Source organism: Pseudophryne corroboree, chromosome 3 (genome assembly GCF_028390025.1).
Source record: "Pseudophryne corroboree isolate aPseCor3 chromosome 3, aPseCor3.hap2, whole genome shotgun sequence".
Lineage (NCBI taxonomy): Eukaryota > Metazoa > Chordata > Amphibia > Anura > Myobatrachidae > Pseudophryne > Pseudophryne corroboree.
This window is the reverse complement of record NC_086446.1, coordinates 742,759,983-742,777,453: the sequence shown is the minus strand read 5'-3', so window position 1 is coordinate 742,777,453 and position 17,471 is coordinate 742,759,983. Positions and strand designations below refer to the sequence as shown.

At 48.9% G+C, this 17,471-nt stretch overlaps 1 protein-coding gene and 1 long non-coding RNA gene across 3 annotated transcripts in view; one reads left to right on the top strand and one right to left on the bottom strand.

The window, feature by feature from the left end:
• The first annotated feature begins 7,072 nt into the window (after window positions 1-7,072).
• LOC135056750 (uncharacterized) overlaps window positions 7,073-17,471 on the top strand; it is a 139,100-nt gene continuing 128,701 nt past the window's right edge. The window contains exon 1 of the long non-coding RNA XR_010244060.1: window positions 7,073-7,159. This is a non-coding gene — a long non-coding RNA (uncharacterized LOC135056750). The remainder of the gene's footprint in view (window positions 7,160-17,471) is intronic.
• The window catches only part of PYROXD2 (pyridine nucleotide-disulphide oxidoreductase domain 2), a 168,003-nt gene continuing 160,990 nt past the window's right edge, over window positions 10,459-17,471 (bottom strand). For both annotated transcript variants that reach the window (XM_063962289.1, XM_063962290.1), the window contains one exon: window positions 10,459-10,572. In XM_063962289.1, the coding sequence (XP_063818359.1) occupies window positions 10,505-10,572 (68 nt within the window). In that variant the 3' untranslated portion in view covers window positions 10,459-10,504. The remainder of the gene's footprint in view (window positions 10,573-17,471) is intronic.

Here is a 17,471-nt window from a genome sequence, read left to right as displayed (position 1 = left end):
GTGAGGATGGTAGTGACAATGACATCTTGTTACTGCAGAACTTTTAGCTTAGCCGCCTTAAACCCACTGGTAGCCTGTTTTGTGGGGGCCCAAACAAACCAAACACTTCAGCCACAAAAGTGTCAGTCCCTGTCGCTGAAGTGTTTGGTTTATTAAACTGTACATGTCCTTTTTAATATCCAACATAAGGGTGGGTGGAACAGGGGTCTGGGATTCCAGGTCGACACCAAAAAGGTCGACACCAATTGGTCGGCACACCTTAGATCGACATGGACAAAAGGTCGACATGAGTTTTTTATGTTTTTATGACCGGGAACCCCAATTAGTGCACCGTGTCCCCTCGCTGTGCTTGCTTCTCTTGCCATGCTTCAGGTTACCGTTCCCAATCATAGTACACGTGGATCGTAAAATATGAAAAAGTTAAAAATATTTTTTTTTTAAAAACCTCATGTCGACCTTTTTCCATGTCGATATTTTGTCCACGTCGACCCAAGGTGTGTCGACATAAGGTGTGTCGACCTTTTTGGTGTTGACCTGGAGTCCGGATACCGTGGGACAGGTGGGACAGCCCAAGGACAATTCCATCTTGCAACAGTTTTCATTTCTGTCACTGTTTTGTGGCAATGTTTCTTAGATGTGCCATAAACTCCCGTGTGTTTGTGCTGATGCTCTGTCGCTTAGTAACCAGCCAGCTCACTGCAGCTTTTGGTCTAAAGCGGATGAAAACAATATTGTGAGCTATGAGGTGGTCAAAATTGGCTGGAAATGAATGTCATTGAGGACAATAATAATCTAGGACCCCCCCCCCCCCCCAAACAAACAAAAGGACCAAATTGTGTAATTTTAGCTGTTTTTTTTGTCAATTTTGTGACAAAATCCGAAACAAAATTTTTTCCAGCGCACATCTCTAGTTATAATCCCTGTGGCCAGTATTATACACCTATAATCAGTGAGTCTTACACAAGTCACTCTCCCTTATCTCTGGGAATAAATGATTCCCTGTAAAATAATATGAGCAATTATGAGAGTGTAATAATAGCTGCTAGAGTAAAACCATTTGTTTTGTAATATAACCTTGTATTTTGACAATTTTATTACCTGTAACATGGAAAGGTCCTTTGTGGAGCAAAATCTAATATTCTTCATCTTATTATTCTTTATTGTAGTGTTTTATATCAGGTCACATATCATGTGCTATGATCCCTTTTTGTCCACAGCTGTCAAATTAGTTTTAGGGACCAACATACATATAAAGTGTACAATGACGTCTGAACAGAAAAAGAGGAAAATATTCGCAAATAATGAGTTTATAGTGTAATACACACAAAAAAAGGAGATTTATGGTAATACTTACCATAGTTAAATCTCTTTCTGCGAGGTACACTGGATTCCACAGGGAATAACATCGGGGTGTAGAGTTGGATCTTGATCCGAGGCACCAACAGGCTAAAAGCTTTGACTGTTCCCAGGATGCACCGCACTTCCTCCTCTATAATCCCGTCTCCGTGCACAGGAGCTCAGTTTTGTTAATCAGTCCAATGCAGTAGCAGGTAAAGAGACGGTAGATGTTAGTCACATAGAACCACGTTCTCACAACAGGAGAAGGGACCAGCGGCTAATGCCATACAAACCCAAAGAAGCTAAGTGCGTCAGGGTGGGCGCCCTGTGGAATCCAGTGTACCTCACAGAAAGAGATTTAAATATGGTAAATCTTACCATAAATCTCATTTTCTGCAGCGGGGTACACTGAGATTCCACAGGGAATAACATCGGGGATCTCCTAAAGCAGTTCCTCATGGGAGGGGACGCACAGTAGTGGGCACAGGAACCCAGCATCCAAAGGAAGCATCCTGGGAGGCAGAAGTATCAAAGGCATAGAACCTAATGAACGTGTTCACAAAGGACCACATAGCCGCCTTACACAATTGTTCAGCAGACGCACCATGGCGGGCTGCCCAAGAAGGTCCAACAGACTGAGTAGAATGGACCTTAATAGCAGCAGGAGCTGGAAGACCAGCCTGCGCGTAAGCTTGTGCAATCACAATTCTAATCCATCTGGCCAAGGTCTGCTTATTTGCAGGCAAGCCACGCTTGTGAAAACCAAACAGTACGTAGAGGGAATTAGTCCTCACATATATACGGAGAGCCCATACCACATACAAAGACCGCTCTTTGGAGGACAAACCAGAAGAGGCCGGAACCACAATCTCTTGGTTAAGATGGAAAGATTACACCACCTTAGGCAAATAACCAGGGCGAGTTCAAAGAACTGCCTGGTCCCGGTGAAAAATCAGAAAGGGCGGACCACAGGACAAGGCGCCTAAGTCCTACACCCTCCTAGCAGAGGCAATAGCCAGCAGACACATGACCTTAAGTGTAATCCACTTCAGGTCCACAGACTCAAGAGGCTCAAAGGGAGACTCTTGCAGGGCGTTAAGGACAACAGACAGATCCCATAGAGCCACAGGAGGGACATAGGGAGGTTGTATCCGCAGAATGCCCTCAGTGAAGGTATGAATGTCAGGAATAGACGCAATCTTCCTCAGAAACCATACCAACAAGGCAGAAATATGAACCTTGAGGGAGGCCAGATGAAGGGCTAAGTCCAGGCCTTGTTGTAGAAAAGCCAGAAGCCATGAAGTTCTGAACTTGTAGACATCGTAGTTCTTAGCAGCACATCAGGTGAAGTAAGAGTTCCAGACCCTATAGTAAATCCGAGCCAAAGCTGGTTAACAGGCCTTCAGCATGGTTTGAATGACCGCCTCAGAGAATCCTCTGGCCCTCAGGAGTGAAGCTTCAAGAGCCACGCTGTCAAAGCCAGCCTGGCCAGGTCCGGGTAGACACAAGGGCCCTGAATGAGGAGGTCTGGGCACTGAGGAAGTAGAAGAGGACGCTCTGTCGATAGACCCTGCAGGTCTGAGAACCAATGCCGTCTGGGCCACGCTGGAGCGACTAGAAATAGTATTCCTCCTTCTTGCTTGAACTTCCGTAGTACCCTGGGCAGGAGTGACACTGGAGGGAACACATACAGAAGCCTAAAGTTCCATGGAATTGCCAGTGCGTCCACAAACGCTGCTTGAGGATCCCTTGTCCGTGATCCGAAGACCGGAACTGTGTGATTGTGTCGAGACGCTCAAATCCAAAACACTGGATGTATATCACAGAATAATTGTACAACCTATTCTGATATAAGTACACTTGTTCTTAACTAACGCTGTCTAAAATGACATGTAGAATACTTAAGTGTCTGTAATAGCACAGCGCTGTGACAAGCGGCTTTACAGAGGAGACAGAACCCAGCAGTCCCGTTGAAAGCAGCGCAGCTAAGGAAATGGCGCCAGATCTCTTCAGGGAGTGAGGGAGAGAGTGAAGCAACTCCAGGGTGGGAACAACTGCAAGAGATGGCGCCCAGGGCTGGGGGAGGGGCTACAGGTCAGCGCCTTATCCCCTCTGCTGGACTTCACCACTGGGTACCATGGAGCCTGTAACAAACGTTTTTTAGTAAAACCGACCTGTGCTCCCTGCCCTGGTGGATATAGTGGGGTCCCTGTGCAAAAACAGTGTCCATGCCAGCCGCGCGGGCCATCTCCCAAAGACCGCGCGGGATCGAGATTTAGCCGACGGGTCCCACCAGGGGGACCCTCTTACATCCTCCCCGTCGATCTGCAGCCACGCGACCCCGGAGAGCAGCAGCAGTGGTTTGCCAATAAACCGGTGCGTCCCCGTTGTAAGTACCCGGGAACCAGGCCGCGGGAGTAAACAGCGCCGCAGGAGGGAGGTGATGGAGCCACAGCACAGCATGTCCCAGGGACATAAGAAGTGCTGTGGCCCTTGAAGTCTTCATATAAGATTTCTTCAGGGCTGCCTAGTGCAGCCCCCGTTAGTGACCTGCACTGCAGGCAAAACTTACAAACTGAGCTCCTGTGCACGGAAGCGGGGTTATAGAGGAGGCGGCGCTATGCATCCTGGGAACAGTCAAAGCTTTTAGCCTGTTGGTGCCTAAGATCCAGCTCCCCGATGTTATTCCCTGTGGAATCCCAGTGTACCCCGCAGAAAAACAACTTACTGTATTTTTAGAGGCATTGGGATAAATGTAATAGGGCCCGAGAAGCCAGCAGTGTGACATTTTGTGCAAGAATGCCCGTATTCTTAAAGCGGCAAACATTTAGAAGGCAAAACCAAATTGACATATTTAAAAATATTTTGAAATACGGGCAATCTCGCACAAAATGACACAATACTGGCTTCTCGTACCCTATTACATTTACCCCATTGTCTGGAACATTAACCGACTCTCTTAAGGAATAATCCCATCTTTAATATAATACCAGAGGTAATAAAGCCAATGGGGAAAATGCATCAAACCTTGGAGAGAGATAAAGTACCAACAACCATCCCCTAATTGCCATGTTACAGGCAGGGGGTGTAGCAAGGGTGGCTCCAGTGGATCGCGAGCTCCAGGCGCTGAAAAATGTAGAGGGCGCACTGCCGCCCGTCACCCCCCATTTCCATGGCCCACTGTACTGGCAGCCGCAGAGCGGGAGGGAGAGAAGCAGAAGGGGCGCACTCGGACTCAGTGACTAGGTAGGGAACAGGGCAGGCCAGAGGCAACAGCAGGAGACACTGACGGCTGGCACATGCCGGAGCTCTGCTCACCCTCTTTATATGTCTCACTGTCTGCTTGTAGCTGTGCAGCAGGGTTACTTCTGTCCTGCTACACCACTCTCTGCCCCGGCTGCTGCAGCACCTCTTTCTTTCCTGGAAGCTGCAGCACATGTCTCTACTTCAGATGCTGAAACAGCTCTCTGTCCTAGCTGCTGCAGCACCTCTTTCTTTCCCGGCTTCTGCAGGACCTCTCTCTGCCCTTGCTGCTGTAGCACCTCTTTCTGCCCTGGCTGCAGCACTTCTCTCTACATTGATGCTGCAGTACCTCTCGCTGCCCCAGCTGCTGCTGCTGCAGCACTTCTCTCGGGCATTAGAAGGAGCAACACCTCTTTCTGCCTCTCAGGCTGCTGCAGCACTTCTCTCTGCCCCTTAAGCTTCTGAAGCCCCTCTCTTCTGCCTCTTAGGCTGCTGCAGCACTTCCCTCTGCCCCTTAAGCTGCTGAAGCACCTCTCTCTGCCCCTCAGGCTGCTGCAGTGCAGCTGTCTCTGCCCCTCAGGCTACTGTGGCACAACAGTCTCTGCCCCTCAGGCAATTCTGGGACATTATTTTAATTGAAACATGAAAATAATGTCCCAGAATTGCCAGAGAGGCAGAGACAGCTGTGCCGCAGCAGCCATTAGGCACTGTAACATAGTGGGATTATCAGGTCTGGTATGGCAGTTGTTCTCGGGTAATACTTTCATTGAGGCACTGGGGGATTATCAAGTCGGGCGGGGAGGGGAATCTTTGGTATATTTTCATTGAGAGTTTGGGGGGGGTCAGTGCAGGGGAGGGGGGTGCCAAAACATACTCTTGCACCGGGCACCATGGTGCCTAGCTACACCTCTGGTTACAGGCTGTGTTTGAACCTTTGTATCTTTTCTCACTCAGCTACTATCTCTCTCCAAGGTCTGATTCTGTACATCTCTTCCATAATCTCTTCAAGAAATGTGTCTCTGTGTTTGTTTTATTATTGTAAACCCAGAAACACCTTTTGTAGAAATGACTATGGGGGTCATTCCGAGTTGGTCGCAGCCAGCAACATTTTGCTGCTGCTGCGGTCAACTAGTCCACACCTATGGGGAGTGTATTTTAGCTTAGCAGGGCTGCAATCACTTGTGCAGACCTGCTAAACTAAAAAATTTTCAAGCAGAAGAAGACCAGCCCTATACCTACTTACCCTGTGCAACGATCCCTGCAATGCTGGAGTCGGCTTTGACGTCACAGACATCCGCCCTCCGTTCTACTGGACACGCCTGCATTTTCCTTACCACTTCCCGAAAACGGTCTCCAACAGTCCGGATCCGCCCAGGCACACCTTCTTCTTGTCAATCTTCTTTGCGGTCGGCTCTGCGACCGCTTCCTTCATTAGACGCGACATACACCTGTCGCCGGGTACCATTGCACACGCGCATTGCGGCCTGCCGCACATGCGCATTCCGGACCTGGTCGCATCACAGTGATAAACCGCGTGCAAACGGGTCGGAATGGCCCCCTATGGATCCAAGTATCAGTTTTCTGGCTATGCTTTCTTTCAAATATTTTAACTCTTAGTGCAATGTTTATGGCCACAGCCTGGGCTGCCATCAGAAATTGGGGGGCCCGGGACTGACAAAAGAGACAGCCCCCCCCCCAAAAAAAAAAAAAATAAGATTAAGCCACACCACTCCACACCTATGTGATGTCATATATTGTGATATTACATATAGGTGGAGTGTTGTGGATGGTTCACAGAGAGCTGATGCACAGTTGAAGGCTTGTTTTAAGAAGTCTTCACTCTGCATCAACCACCTGCTGTTGTTTCACAGCCTGGTGCAGCTCTGTTAGTAGCAGGAGCCAAGGGTGGTCCCCCTTCTCTGTAAGGGCCTGGGACACCAGTCCCTCCCCCACCTGATGGCTGCCCTGGCCACAACCTACACCTCCTATCATCCACTGCATCCAATATGGCAAAACTGAATGGTATCTGCCTCTGTCCCGAACTGCCTGCAAGATGGGTGTTGCATTAGCCAGATATGTAGAGAGGTAGTGGGATCTAGGTAATGAATGGGCATGGCCTAATCACAGGAGCTGTAGCCACACCCCCTTTAAAAAGCCTTTAAAAATAATACTGTACGTGCCGCGGTGCCCTGCACCAAAGGGGGTGGCATTTGCTCCTTAGCCAAGGTCAGATCCATGGGGGCACGATTGGTGTGATCGCATCCCCCCCCCCCATAGGCAGAGGAGGATTGCTGTAGCAGACCCAGAGACAGGGCCGGCTCTAGGCACGTTCGACTAGAGCGGCCGCGCGGGGCGCCACCCTTAATGGGCGCCGCGCGCTGGCGCCGCCATAGTCTTACCTGGAGCCGGCCCTGTACACTGCAGGCAGCTCTCCCCGCCGTCCCCGGCCTTTCAAAACTGTGCGCTGCGCGGCGCCGGCGTCTGACGTCAGACGCCGCGCAGCGCGCACCAAGCGGCCAGGAACAGTCGGTGGCCCTCAGGCTCAACAGCAGCACGTCCCCTCCCAGCGTCGCCGCAGGTATGTTGGGATCGTCGGGGCCGGGCACTGGCACTGTGTGTGGGGGCACTGGCACTGTGTGGGGGCACTGGCACTGTGGGGGCACTGGCACTATGTGGGGGCATTGGCACTGTGTGGGGGCATATCTGCACTGTGGGGGCACTGGCACTGTGTGGGGGCATATCTGCACTGTGGGGGCACTGGCACAGTGTGGGGGCATATCTGTCGCTGTGGGGTCATATCTGCACTGTGGGGGCATTTATGAATCTTGCACTGTGGGGGCATTGGCACTATGTGGGGGCATTGGCACTGTGTGGGGGCATATCTGCACTGTGGGGGCATATCTGCACTGTGGGGGCACTGGCACAGTGTGGGGGCATATCTGTCGCTGTGGGGTCATATCTGCACTGTGGGGGCATTTATGAATCTTGCACTGTGGGGGCATTTATGTATCTGGCACTGTGGGGGCATTTATCTGGCACTGTGGGGGGCATTCATTTATCTGGCACTGCGGGGGGGGCATTTATCTGTGCACTGTGAGGGGGCATTAATGTATCTGGCACTGTGGGGGCATTTCTGGCACTGTGGGGGCATATCTGCGCTGTGGGGGCATTTATGTATCTGCACTGTGGGGGCATGTATGTATCTGGCACTGTGGGGGCATGTACGTATCTGGCACTGTGGGGGTATTTATGTATCTGGCACTGTGGGGGTATATCTGCACTGTGGGGGCACTTATTTATCTGGCACTGTGGGGGGCATTTATTTATCTGGCACTTTGGGGGCATATCTGGCACTGGGGCATATCTGGCACTGTGGGGGCATATCTGGCACTGTGGGGGCATATCTGGCACTGTGGGGGCATATCTGGCACTGTGGGGGCATATCTGGCACTGGGGGCATTAATGTATCTGACACTGTGGGGGGCAATAATGCATCTGGCACTGGGGGCATTTATGCATCTGGCAATGTGTGGGCATTTATGTATCTGGCACTGGGGGCATTTATGTATCTGGCCCTGTGGGGGCATATCTGGCACTGTGGGGGCAATTTTATATATGGCACTGTGGGGACATATCTGGCACTGTGTGGGCATTTTTATATCTGGCACTGTGTGGGCACTTATGTATCTGGCACTCTGTGGCCATTTATGTAGCTGGCACTGCTGGGGGGGCATGTCGCGTGTAGCTGGCACTGCTGGGGAGCATGTCGCGTGTAGCTGGCACTGCTGGGGGGCATGTCGCGTGTAGCTGGCACTGCTGGGGGGCATGTCGCGTGTAGCTGGCACTGCTGGGGGGCATGTCGCGTGTAGCTGGCACTGCTGGGGGGCATGTCGCGTGTAGCTGGCACTGCTGGGGGGCATGTCGCGTGTAGCTGGCACTGCTGGGGGGCTTGTCGCGTGTAGCTGGCACTGCTGGGGGGCTTGTCGCGTGTAGCTGGCACTGCTGGGGGGCATGTCGCGTGTAGCTGGCACTGCTGGGGGGCATGTCGCGTGTAGCTGGCACTGCTGGGGGGCATGTCGCGTGTAGCTGGCACTGCTGGGGGGCATGTCGCGTGTAGCTGGCACTGCTGGGGGGCTTGTCGCGTGTAGCTGGCACTGCTGGGGGGCTTGTCGCGTGTAGCTGGCACTGCTGGGGGGCGTGTCATGTAGTGTTCCCGCTAGGCGTCTGTGGCTTGGCAATGTGTCTCAGTGCTGTGCCTGGCGCAAAGTGTATAGGAGGTTCTACCTGGTGCAGTGTGTATTAGCTGCACTACTGTGTGGTGTAATGCAAATTGCCACTATTATGTGGCCACGTACCTTCCCCACGAAGTAACTCCCCTTAATTTTTGCTGCGCGCCTTCGGCGCGCACTGTCCATTCTTTGTCATATAGGTATGGGAACAACAAGCAGTATGTACATCATTTTGCCCTCCTAACTTAAAAATGTGCCCTCCCTGTGATCAGCACCATGCCCTAAAAAGTGAACACTATCATGTGTAGCTGGCACTGCTGCGGGGCATGTCATGTGTAGCTGGCACTGCTGCGGGGCATGTCATGTGTAGCTGGCACTGCTGCGGGGCATGTCGTGTATCTGGCACTATACTGGAGACATTGTGTGTAAGGAACACTACTGTGGCTATGTGTAAGGCTGCTAATTGTGTGAAAATATGTTTATAGTTTGATGATATGAAGTTATGAGGCCACGCCCACTTTTCCAGAGGCCACACCCACTTTTCCGGGAGCGCGCGCATGGGGGGGGGGGGGGGGGGGCGCTTTTACATTTTCTCGCTCAGGGTGCTAGTAGGCCTGGAGCCGGCCCTGCCCAGAGATGTACTAAGCCATGAAAAGTGATAAATTGCACAGTGATAAAGTACCAGCCAATCAGCTCCTAACTGTCATGTTACAGGTTTGGTTTAAAAAATGACAATTGGGAGCTGATTGGTTGCTACTTTATTTTTCTCCACTTTATCACTCTCCAAGATAGGTAAATGTAAACACTATTTACCTGGGCCCAGGCTTGCTGGAGGGGCCTGGCAGACACAGCCTGTAACATGGCAGTTAGGGGCTGATTTGAGGATACTTTATCTCTCTCCACTTTCTCTCAAAGGCTTAGTGACAGTGGAGGTTCCTACTTACAAATACAAGCCGTGCCCTCGGAGGAGAGGAGACAGCCAGCCCCGTTTCCCGTCACCTGCGTAATAGTTCCGTCAGGTTACGGGACCGGTGCATGCGCAGACGCCGCTACTGCACATGTGCAAAACCCCCGGCTTCTATGGACTGCATTGGCTGCAGCCCATAGAAGCGGGATTAGGGTGCGTGAAGCCAGCTCTCTGCTTATCGCAGCCGGTCTGGCAGTCCCAGAAGGAGAAAACACCTCCCAATGGGACTGACTGTCCTGCGGGTGACTGGCAGGCAGGACATCCAATAGGAAGTCACTGCCAGTCACAGAGAAGCCAGTGCAGTCTCAGACTGCATCTGGCTCACTGGCACTAACCGGGATGGCGGCTTTTATCTGGGGGACTGCAGTCCTGCAGCCCATAGGCCACATCCACCACTGCTTAGTGCAATACATAGACCACACAGCCTGTAACATGACAGGAGCTGACTGGCTTGTACTTTATCTCACTCCACTTTATCAATCTCCAAGCCTTAATACATCTACTAAGGCTTAATAGATGTCCCTGTGTGAGAGCTAACACCCGTAGAGAAGACAGTGGAGTCTGAAGTGGGAGGAAGCAGGTCAAAGAGAACCAACGCTGCATTGCCGTGTCTATTAGCAATAGCAGCGACACTAAGCAATATTACCATGTTGAATCAGAAAATGTGTATACAGTACAGTATTTGGGCTTCAAATATTTAATGGAAGTCATTTGTTTAAATTGGGAATCATCCTTTAAGGTCTTGCAGAGCTACCAGAGCTGCATTTCGTCCCGGGGCTCCCATGACACCTCCTCCTGCAACAGAGAAAGTCAATGTCATTTTATTATGAGTCATCAACAGACATGCATGGATGATTATTCTGTGAGTCACCAGAGCATTAACTGCTTCATCTCATGTTTATGAACCATGATTTGTCTGTCTCTCCCTGTCCTATAGTGTAAGAAGGCTGCAGTTTCCCAGCTAAGGGCCGGATATAATGACACCCAAGATCACCGAAAGTGTAAGATGACATCCGATTTTTTTCTTTTTAAGGTGCAATCACTTACAACAAGGAATGGTTTTGCCTTGCTAGTGATTACCCCTTTAAAAAAATGTCAAGTGATCGGCCTGCAAATAGCACCCCCGGTGCATTTCGGGGTGTCATTACATCTGGCCCTGAGTGCTTGGTTTATAGACAGGGTAATGTTGACACTACACATGTGACGGCAGTTGCAGTTAGGTACGAGTGCTGTGTGGATAAGTCCAATCGGGTGGTGTAAGTCAAATGAAATGAACCTTGACGCGTTTCCCCACCTCTTTCCGGTATCAGCGGCTTCCTTAGAAGGAGGCAGGGAAACGCATCAAGGTTAATTTCATTTGACTTACACCACCCGATCGGACCTATCATTGATACTGGAAGGAGGCGGGGAAGCCATTGATACCGGAAGGAGGCGGGGAAATGCATCAAGGTTCATTTCATTAGACTTACACCACCCAATCGGACTTATCCACACAGCACTCTGCAATATATCAGACCTGGATTTTCCACCAGTAGTCCTCCAGAGATGTCTGCAACGTAAGGTTAACAGCACCAGCAGCCGGGGAGGACCATTGCTCTGCAGCTGAAGAGTGTGGCGAGTGGTGAGACCACTATACAATTTATTGAGTCTGGCCAGACTATCAAACAATGGGGCAGATGTATTAACCTGGAGAAGGCATAAGGAAGTGATAAACCAGTGATAAGTGCAAGGTGATAAACGCACCAGCCAATCAGCTCCAATATGTAAATTAACAGTTAGGAGCTGATTGGCTGGTGCGTTTATCACCTTGCATTTATCACTAGTTTATCACTTCCTTATGCCTTCTCCAGGTTAATACATCTGCCCCAATGTATTGAATTAATATATTGAATTCCTTTCTGGATACTGAGTATAAAAGGAACCATTTGGTATTTATAATACTGACTGTATAAATTGTGGCTTCCATATAGTAACGAATGCAGCATTTAGATCAGCTCGTGTGAAATTAATTGACACTAAGTTGATACACTGCTGGCACACATCTAAGTAAGCTACAAAATAACAAACCAAACCAGAAAGGAACTATTAATAAATCTGCTGCACTTTTTGCTAGACCAATGATATATAGTTTATATCACTAGTTTTCTATTGTGGAAAAGATAACCGGCTGGTGGACGTAATTCATTGTTTTATATATATTACTTATATGTTTTAAATAAATTCAAGTCACTCAATTCCGGTGCGTTGTAATACTATTCTGTGGGGGGGGGTTTCCACACCTGCCTAAAACTTTTTTTTTTCACTCAAATATTTTTATTTTAATTGACATAGGAAAAATTTTCCAACAAAGCAAGTCATACATAACGACAAATGCAAAGGGCCAAATTCAGACTTGATCACTGCAACGGCAGAGATCGCAGTCTGAAGCCCTATGGGCAGTCCGCACCCCGTGAGGCCCAGTACGATGCAAAAGTATCTCAGGGCTGCAATCGCTGGCAAAGGTGGTCGTGGGGCAGGAAGGGGCATGCCAATGGCATTAGAACACCATTGGTGGGGCGCGGTCCGGACAACGGAGGCATATCCGCACCTTTGCAGGGGCAGGCCGTGGCAGCTGCATGACGTCACATGCAGCCGCTGCAATCAGGAACGCAGCGGGTAGCCGCCTGCCAGCGTAGCTAGGCTGCGCAGGTAGGGAGCTAGTTGGCGGGTGCGAAAGCATCACCGCCGTGCAATGCTTTTGCACCAGTGCGGGAGGGTAGGGCCTGACATGCGGGGGTGAACTAGCCCTGTTCTGGGCGTCCCCCCGCGTGTCAGAGAAACTGATTGTAGATGTGTTAAATTTAGCAAATCTACGATCAGGTCTGAATCACCCCCAATAACCGTGTAGAATACACAATTTTCAATATATAACATACTGTAATCTAAAATCTCACTTATAGAAAGAAAGAGAGAAGAAAAAGTAAGAAAGACATAAAAAACCTGCCCAAAACTTTTGCACAGTACTGTATATTTGTATGTGTATGTATAAATGCACGGTCAAGTCACATTTTTATGACCACACCTCCTACATTTGCCGTCGGCAGCGCGTAGCTCACAAATATATAAGGTGTGCGACAGGCCGTCTGCACACATATCACTCGTTGCTGTCATGGGTAAAAGGGGCGATCCGAGTTGTAAAAAGGGGCCACGGGTGGCAGTATTTCTGACACAGCGCAGTTTGTGAGCTGTTCGTGTGCTGCTGAAAGTATAAATAGCCATTAATCTGGTACTAGTTTTAACAGGGCTATATGTTTGGTTACTGTACACTAAGAATAGATTGGATACCATAAGTATAAAATATGCTGGCTTCTCACTTTGTTGCTATACTACTGCTGAAAATACCCTACGCAAAGATGAGGTCTAAAGGTCCATACACACTTGCCGATAAAATGAGTGACGTCGCTCATTTTATCGGCAAGTGTGTATGCCGCCAGTGACGACCGATGCGCGGCCCCGCGGGTCGGCAACGATCGTCGCTGTTGGTAGGGCATGCATACAGGATCTGGACTGTCGTCCACGACCTGCATGTAGGGCTGGCGGAGGCGTGACGTCACTGAGCGATATGAGCGGTCATATCGCTCAGTGTGTACAGTCGACCGCCGATTAAACATCGTCTAATGTGTATGGACCTTAAGGGGGTAATTCAGACCTGACCGCGGCCCTCATTCCAAGTTGATCACTCACTAGCTACTTTTAGCAGCCGTGCAAACGCATAGTCACCGCCCACGGGGGAGTGTATTTTCGCTTTGCAAGTGTGCGAACGCCTGTGCAGCCGAGCGAGACGAAAAAGTTTTTTGCAGTTTCTGAGTAGCTCTGGACTTACTCAGCCCTTGCGATCACTTCAGTCTTTTTGGTCCCGGAATTGACGTCAGACACCCGCCCTGCAAACGCCTGGACACGCCTGCGTTTTTCCAAACACTCCCTGAAAACGGTCAGTTGCCACCCACAAACGCCCTCTTCCTGTCAATCTCCTTTCGATCGACTGTGCAAATGGATTCTTCGTTAAATCCATCACCCAGCAACAATCCGCTTTGTACCCGTACAACGCGCCTGCGCATTGCGGTGCATACGCATGCGCAGTAGTAACCTGTTCGCTGCACTGCGAAAAACGGCAGCAAATGATCGCTGCGCTGTGAAAAATGGCAGGGAGCGATCAACTCTGAATGACCCCTTGTAGCAGCAAATTTGTTAACAGTTGGGCAAAACCATGTGCACTGCAGGCGGGGCAGATGTAACATGTGCAGAGAGAGTTAGATTTGGGTGGGTTATTTTGTTTCTGTGCAGAGTAAATACTGGCTGCTTTATTTTTACCCTGCAATTTAGATTTCAGTTTGAACACACCCAGTGGCGCACCCAGGGGGGGTTTCCGAGTACCCAGAAACCCCCCTCCACTAAAAAAATTTTTTTTTTTTTTTTTTTTTAGCTGCATGAGTATTATTAATGACTGTCTAGCGTCCTCTGCAGCCTGCTGTCTTCCTGGTGGCACTTGCAAGAGCAATAAAAATTTACTTTATTTTAATTATAGTACATATATATCCATGTGCCTACATATATACATACACATGTATATACATACATATAAACACACACACACACACACACACACACACACACACACACATATGATATATATATATATACATGTGTATATATGTGTACTGTATGTGTGTGTATATATATATGTGTATGCATGTTTAATATGCTATGTATATGTGTATATGGGTTCACTACGATCGGCCGGCCTCCCGGCGACCAGCTCGCCACGCTCGCCACGCTACGCGCGCCACACTATTCTATTCTCCCTCCAGGGGGGTCGTGGACCCCCACGAGGGAGAATAAGTGTCGGTATGCCGGCGGTCAGGCTCCCGGCGCCGGTATGCTGGTCGCCGGGAGCCCGACCGCCGGCATACTGAAGACCACCCGTGTATATGTGTGTGTGTGTGTGTGTGTGTGTGTGTGTGTATGTATGTATGTATATATATATATATATATATATATATATATATATGTGTGTGTAGATATATGTATATATATATATGTGTAGAAGAGTCAGAACAAACAAATGTCCAAGACAGGACATGGCATTCCAGGACTTTAGTATAAATGATTTTAATGCATCCACTTAATCAACGACCTGCATCACTCCAACAGCCAGTGGTGCAGTGTAAACTGTGGCATAATGGCACAAGCATATATATGTGTAGATATATATATATATATACACACACACACACAGACACACTAGTTTTACGGACCCAGCATATACTGGGTCACCTCAGTCCCCACCCCCGTGATTGGCTCCGCCCAGTTCTGGAAAAACCCCCATGCAAATCCTGCGTTTGCCACTGACACCCCACCCAAATCTAACTCTCTCTGCTCATGTTATATCTGCCACCCCCCCCCCCCCCCCACCCCTGCACTGCACATGGTGTTGCCCAACTGCTTTCAAATTTGCTGCTACGATCAGGTCTGAATTACCCCCATAGTTTAGTGATGGATACTTCCGTCAGCCTAGTAAAGAAATATGTCTGTGAGTAGTTGAAAATAAAACCTTTTTTTATTCCAAGGTGAGGGGGCAAGTGTCGGGCTTGTTGCCCCTGAAATGCGTGGCCTTTACAGAAGTTTCTTTTATAAAATACCATTCAAAAACACGAAACAGTGTATACAAAGTGCACACTGCCTGAGACGCACGCTTACATTAATGCACTACTGCTTGGGTCACGTAATATATATTGTTTCATGATTCTGAAGATTGACACTTCTGTAAGTGTTCAGTGTCCTTCATTGCTTAAGGACAGGCTTTCATATGCACAATATGAAACAAAATAAGTCTTTAAATACTGCTAAATCTCCTTTTGTTGTCCGTGAGCTTTCTGAAGATTACCATCTGACATATGCACAGACATCAAAGAGAGATACACAAAGAACTTATACAGCTTTGAAGGGAGGTCGTCAATGGTTACAATCTCTGCATCAGTTATTATGACAACTCTGCATTTTTTTCCATGGTCACTTTCTAGCTATAAATAGTTTCTAACAAGCTCTAATTTTAGTAAGGGGTTGTTGTCTGAATATTACAGCTATTCACGCAGATCCTGATTCATGTAAGTAAAGCAAAAAAGCAAGCAACTGCATACCTTCCAACTGTCCCGATTTTCGCGGGACAGTCCTGTTTTTTGGGACTGTCCCGCTGTCCCACCCGTGGGAGGGGGCAATTGGGAGGCTCCTGTCACTGCTGCTCTGCTTTGCTGGCAGAGCAGCGGAGAATAGACAGTGTGCGCATGGAGACAGAGGGACTCCACTGACTAAAAAATGGGGGTGTGGCTCACGATCGCGTCACTGCTGTGAATCCACGCCCCTTTCACATAGGCCATGCCCCTTTTTCGGCTGCGTGCGCAAAAGTCCCAATCCCACTATATTTAATGTTGGGAGGTATGCAACTGTGCAAAACCATGTGCACTGCAGGTGGGGCAGATGTAACATGTGCAGAGAGAGTTAGATTTGGGTGGGGTGTGTTTCTAATGTGGGACCTTTCTAATGGTGAATAAAGGTTTCAGGTTCAGTATGATTCGCCGCCAGCATCCTGATGTGTAAAATTCTAACAGGGTAAATATGTTCCCCCTTGTTTCCTACCCCCTCACCCTTTAGTGCCTAACCCTAACCTCACCCCAGTGGTGCCTAGACCTAACCCCACCCCTACCCCGGCCCTAAACCTAACACGCACGCTATACTTACAGTCGGGATGCCGGCTGTCAGAATTCCAGTGTCAGTCTCCTGATCCAGTTGGGATTCTGGTGTCAGCATTCTGGTATCAGATTCAGAGACAGACGAGCGGCATCCGTGTGTATCTTGCTGCAGTTACGTCTGCAGCCATATGCAAGTGGCACTACAAAGCCATTCCCCCATATACAGGAAAGTGAGTGAGCAAGAACTGAGGCACACACTTTCATCATCTATTTCCTTCAGGAGCGCAAAGACGCAAAGTTCAGCTGCACCGCAGCAAACTGCACCAGCTCTATGGTACATGCAGTTTCCCTGCCTGTGTTTAGCTTTCTATGTCGGCGGCTGAGCGCCTCTATATGCAAATGCTTCAGTGACACGCCCCTGACACTCCCATAGCACACCCATACCAAGCAATCTCTGCGTGCACCTTTTTTTGCCACCCCCCCTATTGCCTCCCAGTCACCACCTAGTAACGCCCTATACATGTCTCAGCGGTTCTTCATGCGTGCGCCTGAATCGCTATTGCGCATTTTTAGGCACACCATCGCATTGCACACATTTTTACTTTCTTTTTCGCACATGTGCAGTAGCAAAAAAAACCACTAACTTTCATGTGACGCACGGGTATATTATATTTAGGTATAAAGAAAATTGGCTCATTATATGGCTTCATTTTATTACACAACAATGTTCCCTATTCATTTTACTAACTCGTTCAACTGCATTATTTAATAGATTGATTTAAAACTTAAGTCAGGGAACAATTCCTTCTGATCCTTTGTAATTTGTTCTTAAGTAAGTTTTCTTAATTCACGGCCCTTAATGCTGGCTGGTAAAATAGAAATGGTTACTTACAGTATATATCTATGGGTTTTTAGGTAAGCTTTTCATACAAAGGGCAGGATGTACTAAAGGAAAAATGCAGTAAAACC